General features: G+C 47.0%; 2 protein-coding genes across 3 annotated transcripts; one reads left to right on the forward strand and one right to left on the reverse strand.

The window, feature by feature from the left end:
* The first annotated feature begins 818 nt into the window (after positions 1 to 818).
* On the forward strand, positions 819 to 12,365 carry ppp2r5d (protein phosphatase 2, regulatory subunit B', delta). Its single transcript, XM_046043329.1, has 14 exons — positions 819 to 1,014; positions 1,618 to 1,728; positions 2,888 to 2,980; positions 3,064 to 3,194; positions 4,033 to 4,092; positions 4,366 to 4,474; positions 4,557 to 4,610; positions 4,743 to 4,913; positions 6,994 to 7,121; positions 7,319 to 7,420; positions 7,506 to 7,578; positions 8,026 to 8,073; positions 8,237 to 8,350; positions 9,634 to 12,365. The coding sequence occupies exons 1-14, from the start codon at positions 826 to 828 to the stop codon at positions 9,769 to 9,771; spliced, it is 1,521 nt and encodes a 506-aa protein (XP_045899285.1). The 5' UTR covers positions 819 to 825; the 3' UTR covers positions 9,772 to 12,365.
* mea1 (male-enhanced antigen 1) lies at positions 12,243 to 15,390 on the reverse strand. Of its 2 annotated transcripts, none has more exons than XM_046043331.1 (4): positions 15,291 to 15,390; positions 13,879 to 14,240; positions 13,694 to 13,802; positions 12,243 to 13,579 (listed from the first exon to the last, which is right to left on the reverse strand). In XM_046043331.1, exons 2-4 carry the CDS (start codon positions 14,227 to 14,229, stop codon positions 13,398 to 13,400), a joined length of 642 nt encoding a protein of 213 aa, XP_045899287.1. In that variant the 5' UTR covers positions 14,230 to 14,240; positions 15,291 to 15,390; the 3' UTR covers positions 12,243 to 13,397. The 2 variants fall into 2 exon arrangements, with proteins under 2 accessions (XP_045899287.1, XP_045899286.1); XM_046043330.1 differs by lacking the exon at positions 15,291 to 15,390 and adding an exon at positions 15,028 to 15,279.
* Positions 15,391 to 17,855: the final 2,465 nt, after the last annotated feature.

Below are 17,855 nucleotides of genomic sequence, written 5' to 3' on the forward strand. Positions count from 1 at the left end.
TAGACCCGACACCACCCTAGACCCGACACTACCTTAGACCCGACACCACCCTAGACCCGACACTACCTTAGACCCGACACCACCCTAGACCCGACACTACCTTAGACCTGACACCACCCTAGACCCGACACTACCTTAGACCCGACACCACCCTAGACCCGACACCAACCTTGACCCGACACCACCCTAGACCCGACACCACCCTAGACCCGACACCACCCTTGACCCGACACTACCTTAGACCCGACACCAACCTTGACCCGACACCAACCTTGACCCGACACCACCTTAGACCCGACACCAACCTTGACCCGACACCACCCTAGACCCGACACCAACCTTGACCCGACACCAACCTTGAACCGACACCAACCTTGACCCGACACTACCCTAGCTTATGCTTCAGTGGGTGGTGGGAATCTTAAAGTAGGTATTGGTCTGTGTGTGGGGGTTCCCTGTAGACTAGACAATGTCCGGACTCCTGTCCTCCTCAATGTGGACGGCACAGTCCACAAGTCTCTCGGACGGATGAGGGATGAAACGTATTCAAGTATCTTAAACCAAGACCAGTTGCCCTTGATTTTAACCTTCCTTTGAGAACCATGACCTGGATGACTGAGAACCTTCACAGACATGTAAAACAACAGCTCAGTATCTGATCAACTTATATTTAGTGCGTGAAATATAAATGAGAATAAATACACGTCAGGAAGTCTTTAAATAGACTTCATCTGTACCGAGTACAAGCAGCTTTTAATAAATCTTCAACTGTACGATCAGGGTCTTCTCTGACCTCCTTTCTTATCGTGAACAGACTCCCCCCTGATGGAGCGTGAGGAGCTGTTTGTTCAGAAGCTGCGTCAGTGCTGCGTCCTGTTCGACTTCGTTAGCGATCCGCTCAGCGACCTCAAGTACAAAGAGGTGAAGAGAGCCGGACTCAACGAGATGGTGGAGTACATCACGCACAACAGCGAGGTGGTGACCGAGTCCATCTACCCCGAGGCCGTCGTCATGGTGAGAAAACATACACACACTTTTATAAATCTTTTAGTCCTAATGAACTTAGTTCTACCCTCAAATCAGGTCTGAACCCTCAAGCAGGCCTTTAAGAAGTCAGGATGAACATGTCTTTGAGAAAAGTGTCTTTTGCCTGCTGGCTAGCTTGCAAAGCACCCGACCCTAAATCCTATCCCTCCAGGTGGCGGGCCCGTAGGGGGCGGCTCCCTGTAGATCTTTTGGGCTGTGCCCCGTGGGTCAAAACCTGGCCCCCAGAGGCTTGGCAACAAGCTCCCCTCCTGCTGCATGTAGGGTCCATGAAATAAATAGTGAAGTAAAAACTCATTTAAATGACTTGATGTTCTGCTGGGCTGCTTCATCTCTAATAATACATCAGGATTTATTTGTAGATTATGTTCAACAGTAATCTCATTTATTAAATAATGTAGTGCAGTAGAAGCATAACGTAGCAGACAATGGAAATACTTAAGTAAAGCACATGTACCTCATAGTTGTACAAAGTGCAGTACTTGAGGAAATCCATTAACCACCCCTGATGTTTAGAGAGGGAGGAGGTGTCTCCTGGTCGCTCTGTTAGTAACAGCTGTGTGTGGTTTCCAGTTTTCAGTGAACTTGTTCCGGACTCTTCCTCCGTCCTCCAACCCGACCGGAGCCGAGTTTGATCCTGAAGAGGACGAACCGACGCTGGAGGCTGCCTGGCCTCACCTTCAGGTACACTGAGTGTGTGTGTGTGTGTGTACCGGTGAAAGCCCAGAGCTTCGTCTTGGAGTTACGGTCGTGTTTTGTCATCAGACAGTGTGAAACCCGTTTCTACATTATCCAGCTCACAGGTGTTTTCAATAAAGCTGCGTTTTAACAGCCAGGACACCGGAGCCCACAACCATCTTGTTTTTGCTGACCTCTGCTGGTTTAACTGTTGGTTTACTGATGTGAACTTCCTCATACTCAGAACCAGGGATGCAAACTGAAAAAGGTGATAAAGTGACTTCTGCCCGTGGCCTGGCTAATTTCCTATTTAGCCCTCCGCCAACTTGAATGGGGGTAAAATAGTAATTGTGTGGATCTAGACCAGTGTTTCTGCATCAGGGACCCCTATACTGACAGAAATTAGACCACGGACCCCCATCTGATAGGGTTTTGGCTTTTAGATGTTTTATTACAGAACATGTCTGAAACCAGTGGCCAGAATAGTCGTACATTGTGTCACTGTGTTACTCATTGATGGAAATAGTGAATAGTGAAAATAAATTATTCTTCCTTTTGTCTTGGGACCCCTTGGAACCCACTCAAGGACCCATGGGGGTCCCCGGACCCCACTGTGAGAACCACTGTTCGAGACTTTCCAAATGTTTTCGACCAAATGGATGTGAAACGAGTCATTTCACGGGGGTTGACAAGCTAAAAAATATGTATCCTCTGTTTTACACTAGTAAAAGTGGCTTCAAGGTGCAGACCCACTCCCACCCCCACATCAACACACATCACATAAATGGCCTATTTATATATTTATTTATAGTTTATTTATAGTTTGCACCCCTGCTGTACTGGGAAAGACTGGTTTCCAGTAACGTGCACTTCACTACTGCGACACAGTTAGATTTTAAAGTTCTACTGATTGATGACATTATAACTGTGTGGATGAGTGTGTAATGATCTTTGTTCTCAGTGAGACGTCCTGAATAAATAACTGATGATAAAATAAAAACTATGGTAAATCTGTGTGTGTTTGTGCCTACCTTTGCCCTGCTGTTTGTCTGCAGGTGTCCCAGTGCAGTTATCATTACTATTAGCTGCTGGACCCTCCTTATAATTATGGTGTGTTGTTGTGTTTCCAGAGAGCAACATGTCTGCCGTGTGTTTGTCTCCACAGCTGGTGTATGAGTTCTTCCTTCGCTTCCTGGAGTCTCCAGACTTCCAGCCAAACGTCGCCAAAAAACACATCGACCAGAAGTTTGTGATGTCGGTAAGATCTTATCTCTGAGGCTCCAAACGAATGAAAATGACGGTGATTCAGACGGAACGCTGACTTTGTGTTTAACATTAAAGCTGCTGGAGCTGTTTGACAGCGAGGATCCCAGAGAGAGAGACTTCCTGAAGACCATCCTCCACCGGATCTACGGCAAGTTCCTCGGCCTCCGGGCCTACATCCGCCGCCAGATCAACAACATCTTCTACAGGTCAGAACACAAGCACCACGAAACCAGATACAGATTGACCGACATACTTGTACAGAATCAAAAACACCTGCGGAACCCATACAGAACCACAAACACGTACAGAACCATGTGCAAAACAATGTAGAGAACCACAAACGCGTACAAAACCACAAACACATAGAGAACCACAAAAAGGTACAGAAGCACAAACACGTAGGGAACCACAAACATGTACAGAACCACAAACACGTAGAGAACCACAAACACGTAGAGAACCACAAACACGTAGAGAACCACAAACAGGTAGGGAACCACAAACACGTACTGAACCATTTAGAGACCCACTAACATTACAGAAGCACAAACACATACAAAACCACAAACACATAGGGAACCACAATTGCATAGAGAACCACAAATGCGTACAAAACCACAAACGCGTACAAAACCACAAACACATAGAGAACTACAAAAAGGTACAGAAGCACAAACACTTAGGGAACCACAAACACATAGAGAACCACAAACACATAGAGAACCACAAAAAGGTACAGAACCACAAACATGTACTGAACCACAAACACATAGAGAACCACAAACACGTACAGAAGCACAAACATGTACTGAACCACAAACGCGTAGAGAACCACAAACAGGTACAGAAGCACAAACACGTACTGAACCACAAACACGTAGGGAACCACAAACATGGTCTACGGTGATTGGTACGGTGACTGTGAAATGAACAAGTCACATGACCTGTGTTTACTCATGAAATACCGTGAAGTAAAAACCAGAGTGTCTGATGAGAACCCAGTGTTCCCAGTCTGTGTAACTGGTTGGTCTGGTTGTTTTACAGATTCATCTATGAGACTGAACATCACAACGGCATCGCTGAGCTGCTGGAGATCCTGGGGAGGTAACGTGCACACACAGAATGTTAAACTGATGTCAGGTCAGCTGCAGCACAGCTCAGGGCAGGATGCCTCATCCCTGCAGTGTTATGATGGTACACATTCATGTGAAGTGGCTGCAGTGCAGTGTTGTAAAGCCCCTTCTGTCATGGAGTGGCTCTTTGTTCCTGACTGACTGGTGACATCAGATATTACATTTTAACTGGTTTAAATTAAGTGGTTTAAATTTCACCGGGCTCCCAGAAGCAGAATGACTGAACTGTTTAATTCTTCCTCAGCATCATCAACGGCTTCGCTCTCCCTCTGAAAGAAGAACACAAGATGTTTCTGATCCGAGTTCTTCTGCCACTTCATAAAGTCAAGTCTCTCAGCGTCTACCACCCTCAGGTCAGAGCGCCGCCTGTCTGTCTCTTACTGACGACTCAGGACAATATAAAACTGTTTCTGACGTTAACCCGTGTGTCTGCAGCTGGCGTACTGCGTGGTCCAGTTCCTGGAGAAAGACAGCAGTCTGACGGAGCCGGTGAGTCCGGCACATTAACAGGAACACGGAGTGAGAGCTCGGTGTGAAACGCCGCTTTGGGCAGCTGTTGGTGAGGGGAGAGGTGTGTGAAGGAGTCTGACTTCCTGCCGCCTGTGACCTTTGACCCTGCAGGTGATCATGGGTCTGCTGAAGTTCTGGCCGAAGACTCACAGTCCGAAGGAGGTGATGTTCCTGAACGAGCTGGAGGAGATCCTGGACGTCATCGAGCCGTCTGAGTTCGTCAAGGTCCAAGAGCCGCTCTTCAGACAGCTCGCCAAGTGTGTGTCCAGCCCGCATTTCCAGGTACCAGAACCAGAACTACAACGTGAGCCTCAACCAGAACCTGCAGCTAAACTACCAACAGGTGGAAGAAGTACTCAGATATTTTACTTCAGGAAAACTAGTCCCGCAGTCAAGTCCAGAATCCGCATCAAAATATACTTCAAGTATCAAAAGTATGGCTGGGGACATTAACAATTACATTAATAATTCAACACCGACAGTTATTTTATCGCACGTTAACGCAGTTTAAAATGATTGTTTTTTTGAAAGTCCGTTGTTCACTGGCTCTGAATAATCAGCCAACCAAACGAGCAGCAGAGGCCTCGGCAGACTACGCTGGACGCAGCGTGTGGGAGAAATAAGACAAGCGCTCTGCGAGTAAACAGCAGGCGCTCTATTGAGAGTAACCGTGGCAACACAGCTGTAACCTATTACACTTAAGTTAAAATTTCAGGTTACGTAACTTTACCTGACAGGCCGTCATCTAGTTTTGCGGGGACGCTCTGCTGTGTGAACTCCCTCCTGTTGATGTCCTATTCAGTAAACAGTAATAGACTGTGGAAACTCCCAAACAGCGAGTCTCTCTTCCAGTGATTCGTGCTGCGCGTCACGTACAAAGTTCAAGACAATTCAACTTCGGCGACGGTCGTTCGTGTGTGTGAGGCGAGCACTTCCCCTCACTCTGGCAGCGACACTTCCTGCTGAACACAGACTGTTTCTGCTGCTCCCTGATAAAAGAAAAATATTTCTACTGATACCTGCTCAGAAAACTGGACACTAACTTATTTTATCAAGCTAGATAAAAGGTAACACCCTGGCAGAGACAAACAGCTTTGGTTTAATATTTGATTTGATCACATTAATGTTTAAGTTGAGATTTAACAGAAATATTTTATTGCTGCTGGGTAAAGGGAATACTGCTGGGAAACAGCTCCTTATTTGTTTAAAGTGTTTGCAAACCACACGTTTTTGCACTTTGTGTTTATAGCAGGACATTTAAATTATGTGCGTAAAAGTACTCATCATGCAGAATAACATGATACTACTGGATTGTAAATATTGATGGTTCATGACTTTAATTAGATTCTGCTGTCCAGTTTGTGAACTTCCTGTAACGCTGGGCGATGAGGCCAAAACACGTGTTTCTGAACTGTGATCTTTTCCCTCTGAGGTGAAACGACCCGTACAGCCATGAATTTCTGCGTTTGCACCATTAAAACACAGAATTGTGATTGTAAACTTCGTCCAGTCAGCAAAGCCGTCTGGGTGGCTGCATCACACTGTCGGTCGGCCCACGAGGTCACTGAGGTTCTGTGAAGTTTGGAAACACAAGTAAGAGGAGGTTAAGTTCTGCAGCCTCTGCGGTAGGACTGCACAACATATCGTTTCAGCATCGCCGTCGCAGCGTGCCCAGGCGCTGCAGTCACATCGCAGAACGACGTCAAGCAGGTCAAAATTTCTCCTCAGCTTTTTTACTGCTTGATACAAAAGGAAAACTCCCACAGTTCTCATTTCCATCACTCATCTACAAGAGATGTCTGATTGAACACAATTAACTTTGATCTCAGGGTTCCTGGATACACAACCACCAATCACAAGCAAGCCCCGCCCCCGTTAGCTGTCGACGACATCTTGACACTGAGTGGTGAACAAAAGCAGTCGGTGTGCAGCTGTTATTCTTATCATTTAGTTTCCAATATGTTTCCTGCCTTGAAGCTCGAGAAAGGATCAAAAACATCTTCAGAAAAATAGGAAATTCTTCACATCAGTTATTTTTCCCACCAGGTCACCCCGGTGATTCCAGGATGCTCATTTCTTTTCAAATAGATAAAAATTAAAGTCAGCCGGTGAAAAGTCCTGTAGAAATCGCAATGTCAGTTTTTCCAAATATCGTGCAGCCGTACTCTGGGATTCTCCTGAGATGTAGAACATGAACGCCTTAAATCCTGATCTGAAGTCGTCGGGCTGCATAAAGTTTGATCTCAACCTGTAACAGTGCATCCCCATTTATTCCTTGATCGTGTTATTAATCTGTCAACCAACATGGCCGCTGCTGTGAGGGGATGAACTCTGACCTGATGATGAAGGTGTGTGTGTGCAGGTGGCCGAGCGAGCTCTGTATTACTGGAACAACGAGTACATCATGAGTCTGATCAGTGACAACGCCGCCAAGATCCTCCCCATCATGTTCCCCGCCCTCTACAAGAACTCCAAGAGCCACTGGAACAAGTAACGCACACGCACACACACACACATGAACATAATGAATCCCTGCTGATGGACAACAGGATCAGGACTCCACAGAGTGTGATGCTCTGAGCAACACACTTGTTAGGTTCAGTTAAAGTTTTGATTTTTCACTCAGAACAGTCTAATTAACGAGCTGCTCTGAGGTTAATTAATCTAAATTAATGGTTCCTCCTCAGGACCATCCACGGGCTGATCTACAACGCTCTGAAGCTCTTCATGGAGATGAACCAGAAGCTGTTTGACGACTGCACGCAGCAATACAAGGCCGAGAAGCAAAAGTAACACACACACACACGAACACGCACAGCAGGTTCACCTGGTTCACCTTCCTGCAGGTGTGACCGAGTGTGTTTGTGTCTGCAGAGAGAAATACAAGCTGAAGGAGAGAGAGGAGGTCTGGCACAAGATAGAGGAGCTGGCCCGACAGAACCCCCAGGTACTCTCCTCACCTGTGTGTCCTCTCCTAAATGTAAATGCTCTGTATTTGTATAGCGCCTTTCTAGTCTTCTAGTCTTCTCTACCACTCAAAGCGCTTTTACACTACATCTGCATTCACCAGTCGCACACATTCACACACTGAGCCTAAGTGCTCAAACGGAAACTAAACTCATTCATACACTGGCGGAACAGCCGCCAGGGGCAATTCGGGGTTCAGTATCTTGCCCAAGGACACTTCGACATGCAGCCTGGAGGAGCCGGGATTGAACCACCTGAGCCACAGCTGCCCCAACCTGTGTCTCCTCACCTGTGTCTCCTCACCTGTGTCTCCTCACCTTTTTTATTGTCTCATGAAGCACTTTATTACATTTATTTTGAAAAGTTTGTCATTAATGAAGTTTTTATTATTATTATATTTACGTAACTACGTGTTCCTGTCTTTCAGAGCAATAAGCTCCACCCCCTCCGCCCTGGACTCCACCCACAGGAAGAGGTTTGTGTTTCTGAATATAAAGGGGGCGTGGTCTCTGTTACTTTAAAAGTGTTGCAGTATGGGTGTAGCCTTAATGTCGTTAAGCTAGTGAGTTTGTTGGCTCATGTTACAAATCAAATACTTTTTCTAACATCTTAAGACTTTACTTCATGTGTATTTGCAGTACATGCTGTACAGCGACAGTACTACTGTGGCTGTGTACTCGATGGAAACAGAGACTCCAACAGCTGAAGACATCCAGCTGCTGAAGAAGACCGTGGAGAGCGAAGCCTCACAGGTACTGTCAGTCAGTCAGTCAACCAATCAGTCAACCAATCAATCAACCAATCAACCAATCAGTCAATCAATCAATCAAGTCAACCAACCAGTCAGTCAATCAATCAATCAAGTCAACCAATCAGTCAGTCAATCAACCAATCAACCAGTCAGTCAATCAACCAATCAACCAGTCAGTCAATCAACCAATCAACCAGTCAGTCAACCAACCAATCAGTCAGTCAACCAATCAACCAGTCAGTCAACCAGTCAGTCAACCAGTCAGTCAACCAGTCAGTCAATCAGTCAGTCAACCAGTCAGTCAACCAGTCAGTCAACCAGTCAGTCAACCAGTCAACCAACCAGTCAGTCAGTCAATCAGTCAGTCAACCAACCAGTCAGTCAGTCAATCAGTCAGTCAACCAACCACTCATTCAATCAGTCAGTCAACCAATCAACCAACCAGTCAGTCAACCAACCAGTCAGTCAGTCAATCAGTCAGTCAACCAACCAGTCAGTCAGTCAATCAGTCAGTCAACCAACCACTCATTCAATCAGTCAGTCAACCAATCAACCAATCAAGTCAACCAACCAATCATTCAGTCAGTCAACCAATCAATCAACCAATCAGTCAACCAATCAATTAGTCAACCAGTCAACCAACCAGTCAGTCAACCAATCAGTCAGTCAATCAGTCAGTCAGTCAACCAGTCAGTCAGTCAGTCAATCAAGTCAACCAACCAATCAGTCAGTCAGTCAATCAAGTCAACCAACCAATCAGTCAGTCAGTCAATCAAGTCAACCAACCAATCAGTCAGTCAGTCAACCAATCAGTCAGTCAACCAATCAGTCAGTCAGTCAACCAGTCAACCAACCAGTCAGTCAACCAGTCAACCAACCAGTCAGTCAGTCAGTCAACCAACCAGTCAGTCAGTCAGTCAACCAACCAGTCAGTCAGTCAGTCAACCAGTCAGTCAGTCAGTCAACCAGTCAGTCAACCAACCAATCAACCAATCAGTCAACCAACCAGTCAAGTCAACCAACCAGTCAAGTCAACCAACCAGTCAAGTCAACCAACCAATCAGTCAACCAACCAATCAGTCAACCAACCAATCAGTCAGTCAACCAATCACTCAACCAATCAGCCAGTCAACCAATCAGCCAGTCAACCAAATAATCAGTCAGTCAGTCAACCAATCAGTCAGTCGGTCAACCAATCAGTCAGTCGGTCAACCAATCAGTCAGTCAGTCAACCAATCAGTCAGCTGCTCCTCTAACCCAGTCTCTCTCTGCCCCCCCTCTCAGGGTATGAAGGACCTGAAGAAGGACAAGGTCCTGATGAGGAGGAAGTCAGAGCTGCCGCAGGACGTCTACACCATCAAAGCTCTGGAGGCTCACAAGAGAGCCGAGGAGTACCTGACAGCCAATCAGGAGGCTCTCTGACCGGGGGAGGAGGTCCCTTCTGAGCCCGACTCCGCACCCCTCCTGTCCGTCTCTCTGGGGAGGAAGTTGAAGCTGTCGTGGAGAAACTGGTCTGGGGTCAGATCAGGACTAAAACAAAAAACAAAGCTGGCCTCTGGCCCCCGGGGGCCGCTAAAGAGCGGGACTCTGTAGAGCTGTTTCAGCGTGTCAGTGGTCATGTGACGATGACATCATCCACTTCATCAGCTTCAAACTCACAAACGGCCTGCAGGCGGCACAAAGACCGGAGGTCCCTGAACGCATCACCACTGGGCCTTTTCCACTTCGGGAACCGAACCACCTGTGAATGAATGTTGCCGTCTCCTTCCAGGTTCTTCCAGAACCTTCCAGGTCCTGTGAAGCTCCAGGTTTCATGGCGTTGAGTTCCTGCAGTGGAAAAGAGCTCCAACGCATCTCCTTTGTCCTGTGACACCTGAACGCAGCACAGATGATTTCACTGACTCGCCCAGTCCTCCGGCAGCAGCTTCACCCCAGAGCCCCGCCCCCTCCACCCAACCTGACCAATCACCTGTCAGCATGGATCTGAGCTGGACTCTGAAGCGGCTTCACACGGACCGATGATGAGGAGGAGGAGACACAGTGAATGTAGACGTCCAATCAGCTTTCAGCAGAACCAAGAGGAAGTTTGATTCATTTCCTGTTTTGTTTGTTTTGATGTTTGTCGTCATGATGTCATCGAGTTTAGACCAATGAGAGAAGTCTTTTATTTTGTCGTTCGTCTGAACACGTAAAGAACAAAACCCCTCGAATCTGAACGTCTCATCAGGTCAGAGGTCAAACACCAAACTGCCGTGATATGTTCACGGGCTGTGGGAAATTATGCAGACTGTGAAATAAGCTTCTGGTCTGAATATTAACCGGTTTCAGTGAATCCACGAGACGCTGTCACTTTATTCTAATTTCACTAATCAGAGCAGCGAAGTCACTTCCTGCGTCTCGTTTCACGTTAAAGCTTTACACGGGCCGACCGCATGGATGCTTTTATTGTGAAGAACAACAGGAAACGGGTTGTGTCACAGACGTCCGACAGCAGAACTTCACTGCTGTCATGAAACCTTTAAAGGATCTTTAGAGTTTTCAATCAGACGCGTCAGGATCAGTCACTTCCTGTAAATGAACGCTGTTCCTGCAGACCCACTTCCTGCGCTCAGACCGGCTGCGGCTCGACCCGAGTCTGGATCAGTTCCACACGGCTGCTATCGGAACTGCAAACGGTTCAGAGGTGTCGCTGATCGACGTGCTAAACAAACGCTTCAGCTGCAGAACCAAACTAAATGTTTCACACACACATAAACATACGTGTGCGTGTCTTTAAGTAGTTGAATCATACGCTTTCATGTAACCTAAGACTCAGATTCCCATGATCCTTTGCGGTCTGGGTCGTGTTTACACGAACAAGCGTGTGGCGCTGCGTGAAAAGTTCGTAACGAAGAGAAAACGTTGAGGATCGTTGTTTTCGTTTCACCGCCACAGACTTGTTTTCACTAACTGCAGCAGAAATGAATTTAAATCACTGAAGAAAAACTACAAACGTCATTAAAGTGCATTTTTCTTCAAACTCGCCGTCGTCCAGAAAGCAGTTAAAGAAAATGTAAATGCAAAGTTCAGTCACACTTGTGATAGAAGCTCAGAGTGAACTGAGAGACACGACCTTTAAGATGCAGGCCACATTTTTGTGACATGAAATCACCGAATGTTGTAAATGCCCGCGAGCAAATAAATATTCCATTTCAGTAATCCAGAGAGAGTTTGTTCGGTCTGAGCGTTAACCTGTTCGCCATTCTTGTTTTGACTATCGAGCATTTCCTCGTGTAACCTCGCTGCTGTACTGCACCGCGGCGCAGAAACAATCCTCCGTATGAAAACACTTTTACTCTCCAGGCGGCAGCGTGTGGGCGGAGAGACGTCTTGTATATTGCCATGTATATCGACTTGTGGCCACGCCCCCTCTCGCTCGCCAGGCCACGTCCCACTGCACCGCTTAAGACCCTCCCCCTTCATTTTATTTTTTTATTCTTACGTTCTAGTCAGCTGGTTTTCGTTGCACGTGGTCTTCAACTCACCGTCCCGTGATTCGCTGTCAATGGAGACCATTCCCGTGGCGGGAAAGCCACCCCTCGCCGCTGGACCAAACGGCCGCCACAGCTTCTACTGTCAATCAAACTGGAGTCTGGTTTTAATCAGAGGAAGAGATGTTATTGATCCGACGTGATCATAACATCCGTTAAAGTAGAACCTTTCAGCAAACTGAACCAAACTACATGGACATTTCTAAGAATTTAAGGACAATCCTGCAGATAATAATACGTGTAGTTCAGTGGGGGGGGCGGAGCTGTAACAGCGTTTGTCCAGCGGCGAGACGTTTAGTGAAAGAAAACATGGCGGCGATCTGTCCACTCGACACTTACAAACCTGAACGCTGCTTCCCGTCGTCCTGTACATAATGTTGAACTTTATTTGTTGGAGCATTACATGGTATGAAAGTCTGATTTTGTACAGATGTTCATGTATGTACAGAACAAAATAAACAGAAATAAAGTGGACATGTTTGACAACCAGTGTGTCTTTTATACCAACACACACGTTTAATCGTTCAAAACAAGGTTTCAAAGGCTTTAAGGTGGAATGTGACTAAATATCCAACATTTTACACTGAAAAACCCCAAACAGGAAGTTCACAGAGCGGCTGCACATAATGAAGAATCTGCAGGATGTTTTCTTGATTAGTTTATAAAGAGGAAGTAAGCAAACACCTGGAGTTTACTGTCACTAACTGATCTACTCTCTAAGAAGCACGTTTTAAATTCAGATGATTTCATTTCCCCAGAAACGTCCTCAACGTTCAACATTAAGAGATTTAAATGATTCCTAAAAAAAAAAAGAGTTCGTAAAATTGTGTTCCGGCGCTTTGATTCTGAACATTAAACTTTATATTAAGACAAACTGCTCTGTAGTTCAGACGTCGGCCGGACGGTTTGAGGAGACGGACGTTAGCCAGCAGCTCATCAGAGTCCAGCTGGAGTCCGGCTGCGGTCCTGGTCTGGAGGTCTAACTGAACCTGGACCCAGGTGGTTTCACTCACTTCAAAACTAACATATGACCCGAGGCCTGAACCCGATCAATTTAAAGGGATTTAACTCCTCAGAGCTGAGACGGGTTACTGATTCTGTTCTCTGCTTTTAAATAGCTCAGAATCAGGAAAATCAGTTTTTCACTGGACTCACGGGAGTCTGACGGAGAAATAATCTTTTATTTATTGTCTAAAAGTAAAATAAAATCTGAAGAACAAACGGATCAAGACAACATTCAGGTGATTCACTCGTTCACTACCACTCACTGTTTACTTTCCCAACCCTCTGGCAGGGCAGTGAAGTGTTCGTGGTGTGTTCAGGGACAGTAGAGAGTCAGTAGAGGTTGATGAAGCCGTGGCGGTGCGTTCAGGGACAGTAGAGAGTCAGTAGAGGTTGATGAAGCCGTGGCGGTGCGTTCAGGGACAGTAGAGAGTCAGTAGAGGTTGATGAAGCCGTGGCGGTGCGTTCAGGGACAGTAGAGAGTCAGTAGAGGTTGATGAAGCTGTGGCGGTGCGTTCAGGGACCGTTGATGTTGCCCCTGCGGGTGAGGCGCAGGGCACCGGCGCTCTGCCGGCTCTGCAGCGTGCTCTGGACCATGTCCTTCCACTGGTCGTCTGAGATCTCAGTGGCCCACGACGGCACGGCCAGAGACGGCAACGCCACAGCCGCCATCGTCCTCTTCACCAGCTCCACGTGGTCTGCGGGGCGACAGGAAGTGATGTCAGTGGACAGGAAGGACGTTACAGCTTTTTATTTTATGTCATGTTTCCTATTTTTTTTGTAGTGATCAGATGTATTGATCTAATTAATACCTGCGTCCATGGGGATGGAGGCTCGGCTCCTCTGGGCCGCCGCCCCCTCAGGGTCGTCCTCCTCGTCGCTCTCTGGGGGCGGAGCTTCAGGCAGGTGCAGACCCATCACCTGCAGGACAGACAGACGGGTGAGTCAAACATATCCTCCCCCCTCAGACGCTGCCGGCGTCCCAGACTGAACTCACCTGTATCCTGTGCTGCACCTGCTGCAGCTGCTCGGTGGGGGAGGGCTCCTCCTCCTCCCCCCTCTCCTCCCCCGGCTGCTCGCCACCGTTCACGCCTTCAGGGTCCTGGTTCAGAGGTTGGTAATAATACCCTCCACTGTTCTCCTCCTCCTCCTCCTCCTCCTCTTCCTCCTCCTCCTCTCCCTCTCCCTCCAGCTCCATGTCTCCCACCTCCTCCTCCTCACCCCCTCCCTCCCCCCCGCTCCACACGGGCAGCAGCGCTCCGTCGGCCGGACGCTCGTCCTCCCCCAGCTCGTCCTCAGAGTTCGGCAAGACTCTCTCCGGTCCCATCGTGGAGCTGCAAACTTCCATCCACGGACACACTGGGGGGGAGACAGGGGGGAGACGTGGTTACTTTCAGCTGGTGTCAGACTCCTGGAGCCCGAACTGTGGAGCGGACAGGTACAGCCAGGACTAACACACCTGGGGCCCCAACAGGGGCCTCTGTGTCGCTGTGAGGCTGACGGCCAAGAACTGTCCTGTTCGTATTAGAGGGGGGGTGCGGGCGGCGCTGGACTCGGAGCCCCTCGACTCCAAGTCCCTAGAGGGCCTCTCAAACCGTCCTGTTCACCCTGTACGCAAACGAGTGCACCAGGAGGAAACCTGCCATCTCCGCCTGCTTCACCACAACCCAGACCCCCTCACCGTTAGCACTAAAGAAACTTGGACCCTCGGCCGGTGGGGGATCAGACCCCAGTGTCCACACAGGGATCTGGTCTCCACCTGGATACCCTCTCAAGCTGGAGGGATCATGTGGACTATGTGTGTTCCTGTTTACAGCAAAGCCTGTATGCAGTGTTTGGAGTCAGCCAGACCATCATGGTCTTATTCTACCCGGCAGTGACGGCGCGGGTCGGCAGGTGTGAACAGGTCAGTCGACCCATACCAGCTCCCAGAATCCCAAGAACCAAAGTGAACCGTTTTAAGAACTCTTTGGCCTGGTGCTGCTGACTCTGGACCGGGACGGCCCGGTTCTGTCTGATGCCGGACCCGGCAGCGCGCGGCTATATGGATCTAAATGCGTCATTTAACAAGTCATCATCGTCACGGTCCTCTGCAGAACCAGCACGCAGCCTCACGCACGAGACACACCTGAACCCCGGGATCTACCTGAACATGTAGCTGACAGGTGACCACGCGGAGCCCCGTCTGCTCCAGAGTTCCCGGGTGCTGCAGCCAGGTGTTCCGCAGGGGGGTCGGTTCACACCTGCAGCAGCCAGCAGCTAACGAAGCTAACTGTTAGCTGCTCTGAGCTGGTAATTAAACTCTCTCTTCTTCTTCTCCTCCTTGTTGTTCCAGCGCGTGAGGAGGAAGAGGAGGAAGAGGAGGAAGAGGAGAAGCCTCCCCCTCAGGTGAGGAGTTCAGGTTCTTACCTGTCTGCTGTGTGTCTCTGTCGGAGCTGTTAGCCGCTGCTAGCTGCAGCAGCTGAGCACACTTCCGAGTACGTCACGACAAACAAAATGACGCGTGACGCCAAATAGATTTTTTTTAAAAATAACCAACTTTATTAACAATTTACAAGAAGAAGAAGAACAAAACGCCAACAAACAAACACACATGAAACAACTCGTCTCCTGAAGTTAGAGAGAGTTTCTTCATAAATATCTGGTGTGAAAGGAAAATATAAAATTCTATATGATACAAATAATAACCAAGTGGAATAAAGATCAGTCCATGAAAACACATGAACAGAAAGGTGCTGCAGATCTTTCAGCCTCACATTTCATTTAGTAACCGTATTTATGCATTTACAGTTTAGTTGAATGGAGGCTCGGCCCTCAGCTCAGTGTTTCACGTCTCGTCCACAGATTGGTTTTTGAAAAGCACTTTTATCATTTGCATTTATCAGTTTCAGCAGCACAAAGTCCAAGGACGTCACTTTGTGTTGGGGAGTCATGAGAACAAGATAACAATATTCTCCAATACTATTTAGAATATAAGCTCTATGATTGGGGAGTCTGCCCCCCGAACATTTTGAGCATTAAGCTCTTAATTTCCTGCATTCTAGAGACATTTTTTTGTCTTTATTTATATGAAGGGAAACAAAATTCATGCGGTCGATTACAATTCAATAAAAACTATTATCGAATATAATGCAGTAATCAGAAGCTTGTTTTTTTTGCCTGAGTTACCTTTTGGGGCAAGGCAGATCTGTTTCTTCTGTTTACATTGCATTTTATTCATTCATATCATGCATGTAAACCTTTCTCATAGCCTTTTCATTTGTTATTTAACATTTCTTGTTGCAAGATAATTTGCAGAAAACTTTTAGCAAATGCTTTCAAAAAGTGGTGGGGACATGTCCCCCGAGTCCCCAGTGTAAACAACACCTATGACAAAGTGACACATTGCTGTTCTGATCCACATTCACTGTTTGTTGTGTAATCTGTTGACAGAACCACACGTCCTGGACAATGTACTTTTACTTCTCCCAGTAACTAGTAGTGTAACTAATGACTTTTCTAAAACAGCAATATTATTACTAGTTACTAAACCAAGTAACGCTGCGTTGCTCGTTACTGAACGCACCTTGATGTGAATCCACAACTGTGCGGCAGCACAGCTGGACCGGACCTTCTGTTGTTCATGTCCGCTGAGTGCCAAAAACTACAGGAAGAGAGGAGAACGAGGGAGAGAGGCGTTCTTTCCACAGCTGGAAGTAGCTGCTGCCATGATTGTGTCACAGTCTAAGAAGAATATTGTTGTCTATTGTAAACTCTGTGCGAGATAAGTGTTTGTGGACTAGATTAAGACGGTCGCTACACTCATGAGGCTGCACCTAAGCTGAAGGACATGGGGATCCACGTGGAAGAGGACGAGAGGGACGGACTACACTTTACACAACACCTTGGAAGTTTCACTTAGTGCTATTTGCCCAGAGAAAATACGCCACACCTTTCTGGTGACGGGACTGCTAGAATAGTCCTGGAGTAATGATGATCTTTTTCACTGGGTAATTTTGTGCACAGTCGGGGGTTTTTTGTGAGATGTGTGGACTTGATGGTTGTTGCCTTGAACTAAAACTGATATGGACAGGCTGAAACTTGTCTTATAATATCCATCGTTTAAATCATCCCATCAAGAGGAGGAAGATATTGAGCCAACTTAAAAACTCACAATGTTCAATACTCTACTACAAGAAACTCATTTGGTGGAGGATGAATATAAAAAACTAAAAAGATAATGGGTATTTCATGCTTCATATCGCAAGAAAAGTGGCATAGCTATATTAATTAATAAGTCCCTACCATTTTCTTTCAAATCAGTAATAAAAGATGATATGGGAAGATATGTAATGGTTGTATATCAGTACTCAACATATATACCCGAAATGAGGATAATGGAACAAACCTATTGTGCAGGTGGATCACAGACCTCCTGACGGACAGGAAGCAGCACGTGAAGCTGGGAAAACATGTCTCAGAGTCCAGGACCATCAGCACCGGTTCTCTCAAGGCTGCGTTCTTCCCCCCATCCCCGTACCCTGTACCTGTACCTAAAAAGTTTGGGACTACAGGTGGCGCTATAATCAAAGCTCAAATCTGGTAAGACAATCCCATTCATTTCAATGGGATTTTCATCCAAAGGACATTTCCCCTCATAACTACGGCCCACTACATTGTACATTCATAAACCTTATGTCTACATGTTTGGGGGATACTGATGATTCCTATGGTGTCGGACATGCCTCTGTGCAATCACGTTTTCATTTCGCTAAATCGCAAAAACTGGAAAACCGATTTTAATTAACTGCTCCAAAGCCGCAAGTCCGATCGCCACGAAACTTGGCACAGATAATCACTGGACCAAGCCGAAGAAAGTTTGTAATTTGTAATTTTGATCTGCCAAAAACGGCCGAATTACAGGCCAATCAATTTTTGTGCAAATGCTAAAAAAGGATGTCATGTCAGACCTCACGTTTGCAATGCCCGAATTAC

Source organism: Micropterus dolomieu, unplaced genomic scaffold (assembly GCF_021292245.1).
Source record: "Micropterus dolomieu isolate WLL.071019.BEF.003 ecotype Adirondacks unplaced genomic scaffold, ASM2129224v1 scaffold_201, whole genome shotgun sequence".
Lineage (NCBI taxonomy): Eukaryota > Metazoa > Chordata > Actinopteri > Centrarchiformes > Centrarchidae > Micropterus > Micropterus dolomieu.

Coding starts and splice junctions, on each gene's coding strand:
- ppp2r5d (XM_046043329.1), top strand. CDS start 826: ATGGAGCGTGAGGAGCTGTTTGTTCAGAAGCTGCGTCAGTGCTGCGTC. Junction 4,611..4,742: donor ACAGCAGTCTGACGGAGCCG/GTGAGTCCGGCA, acceptor TTGACCCTGCAG/GTGATCATGGGTCTGCTGAA. Junction 4,914..6,993: donor TGTCCAGCCCGCATTTCCAG/GTACCAGAACCA, acceptor GTGTGTGTGCAG/GTGGCCGAGCGAGCTCTGTA.
- mea1 (XM_046043331.1), bottom strand. CDS start 14,229: ATGGAAGTTTGCAGCTCCACGATGGGACCGGAGAGAGTCTTGCCGAAC. Junction 13,803..13,878: donor AGGTGCAGCACAGGATACAG/GTGAGTTCAGTC, acceptor TCTGTCCTGCAG/GTGATGGGTCTGCACCTGCC. Junction 13,580..13,693: donor CTCCATCCCCATGGACGCAG/GTATTAATTAGA, acceptor GTCGCCCCGCAG/ACCACGTGGAGCTGGTGAAG.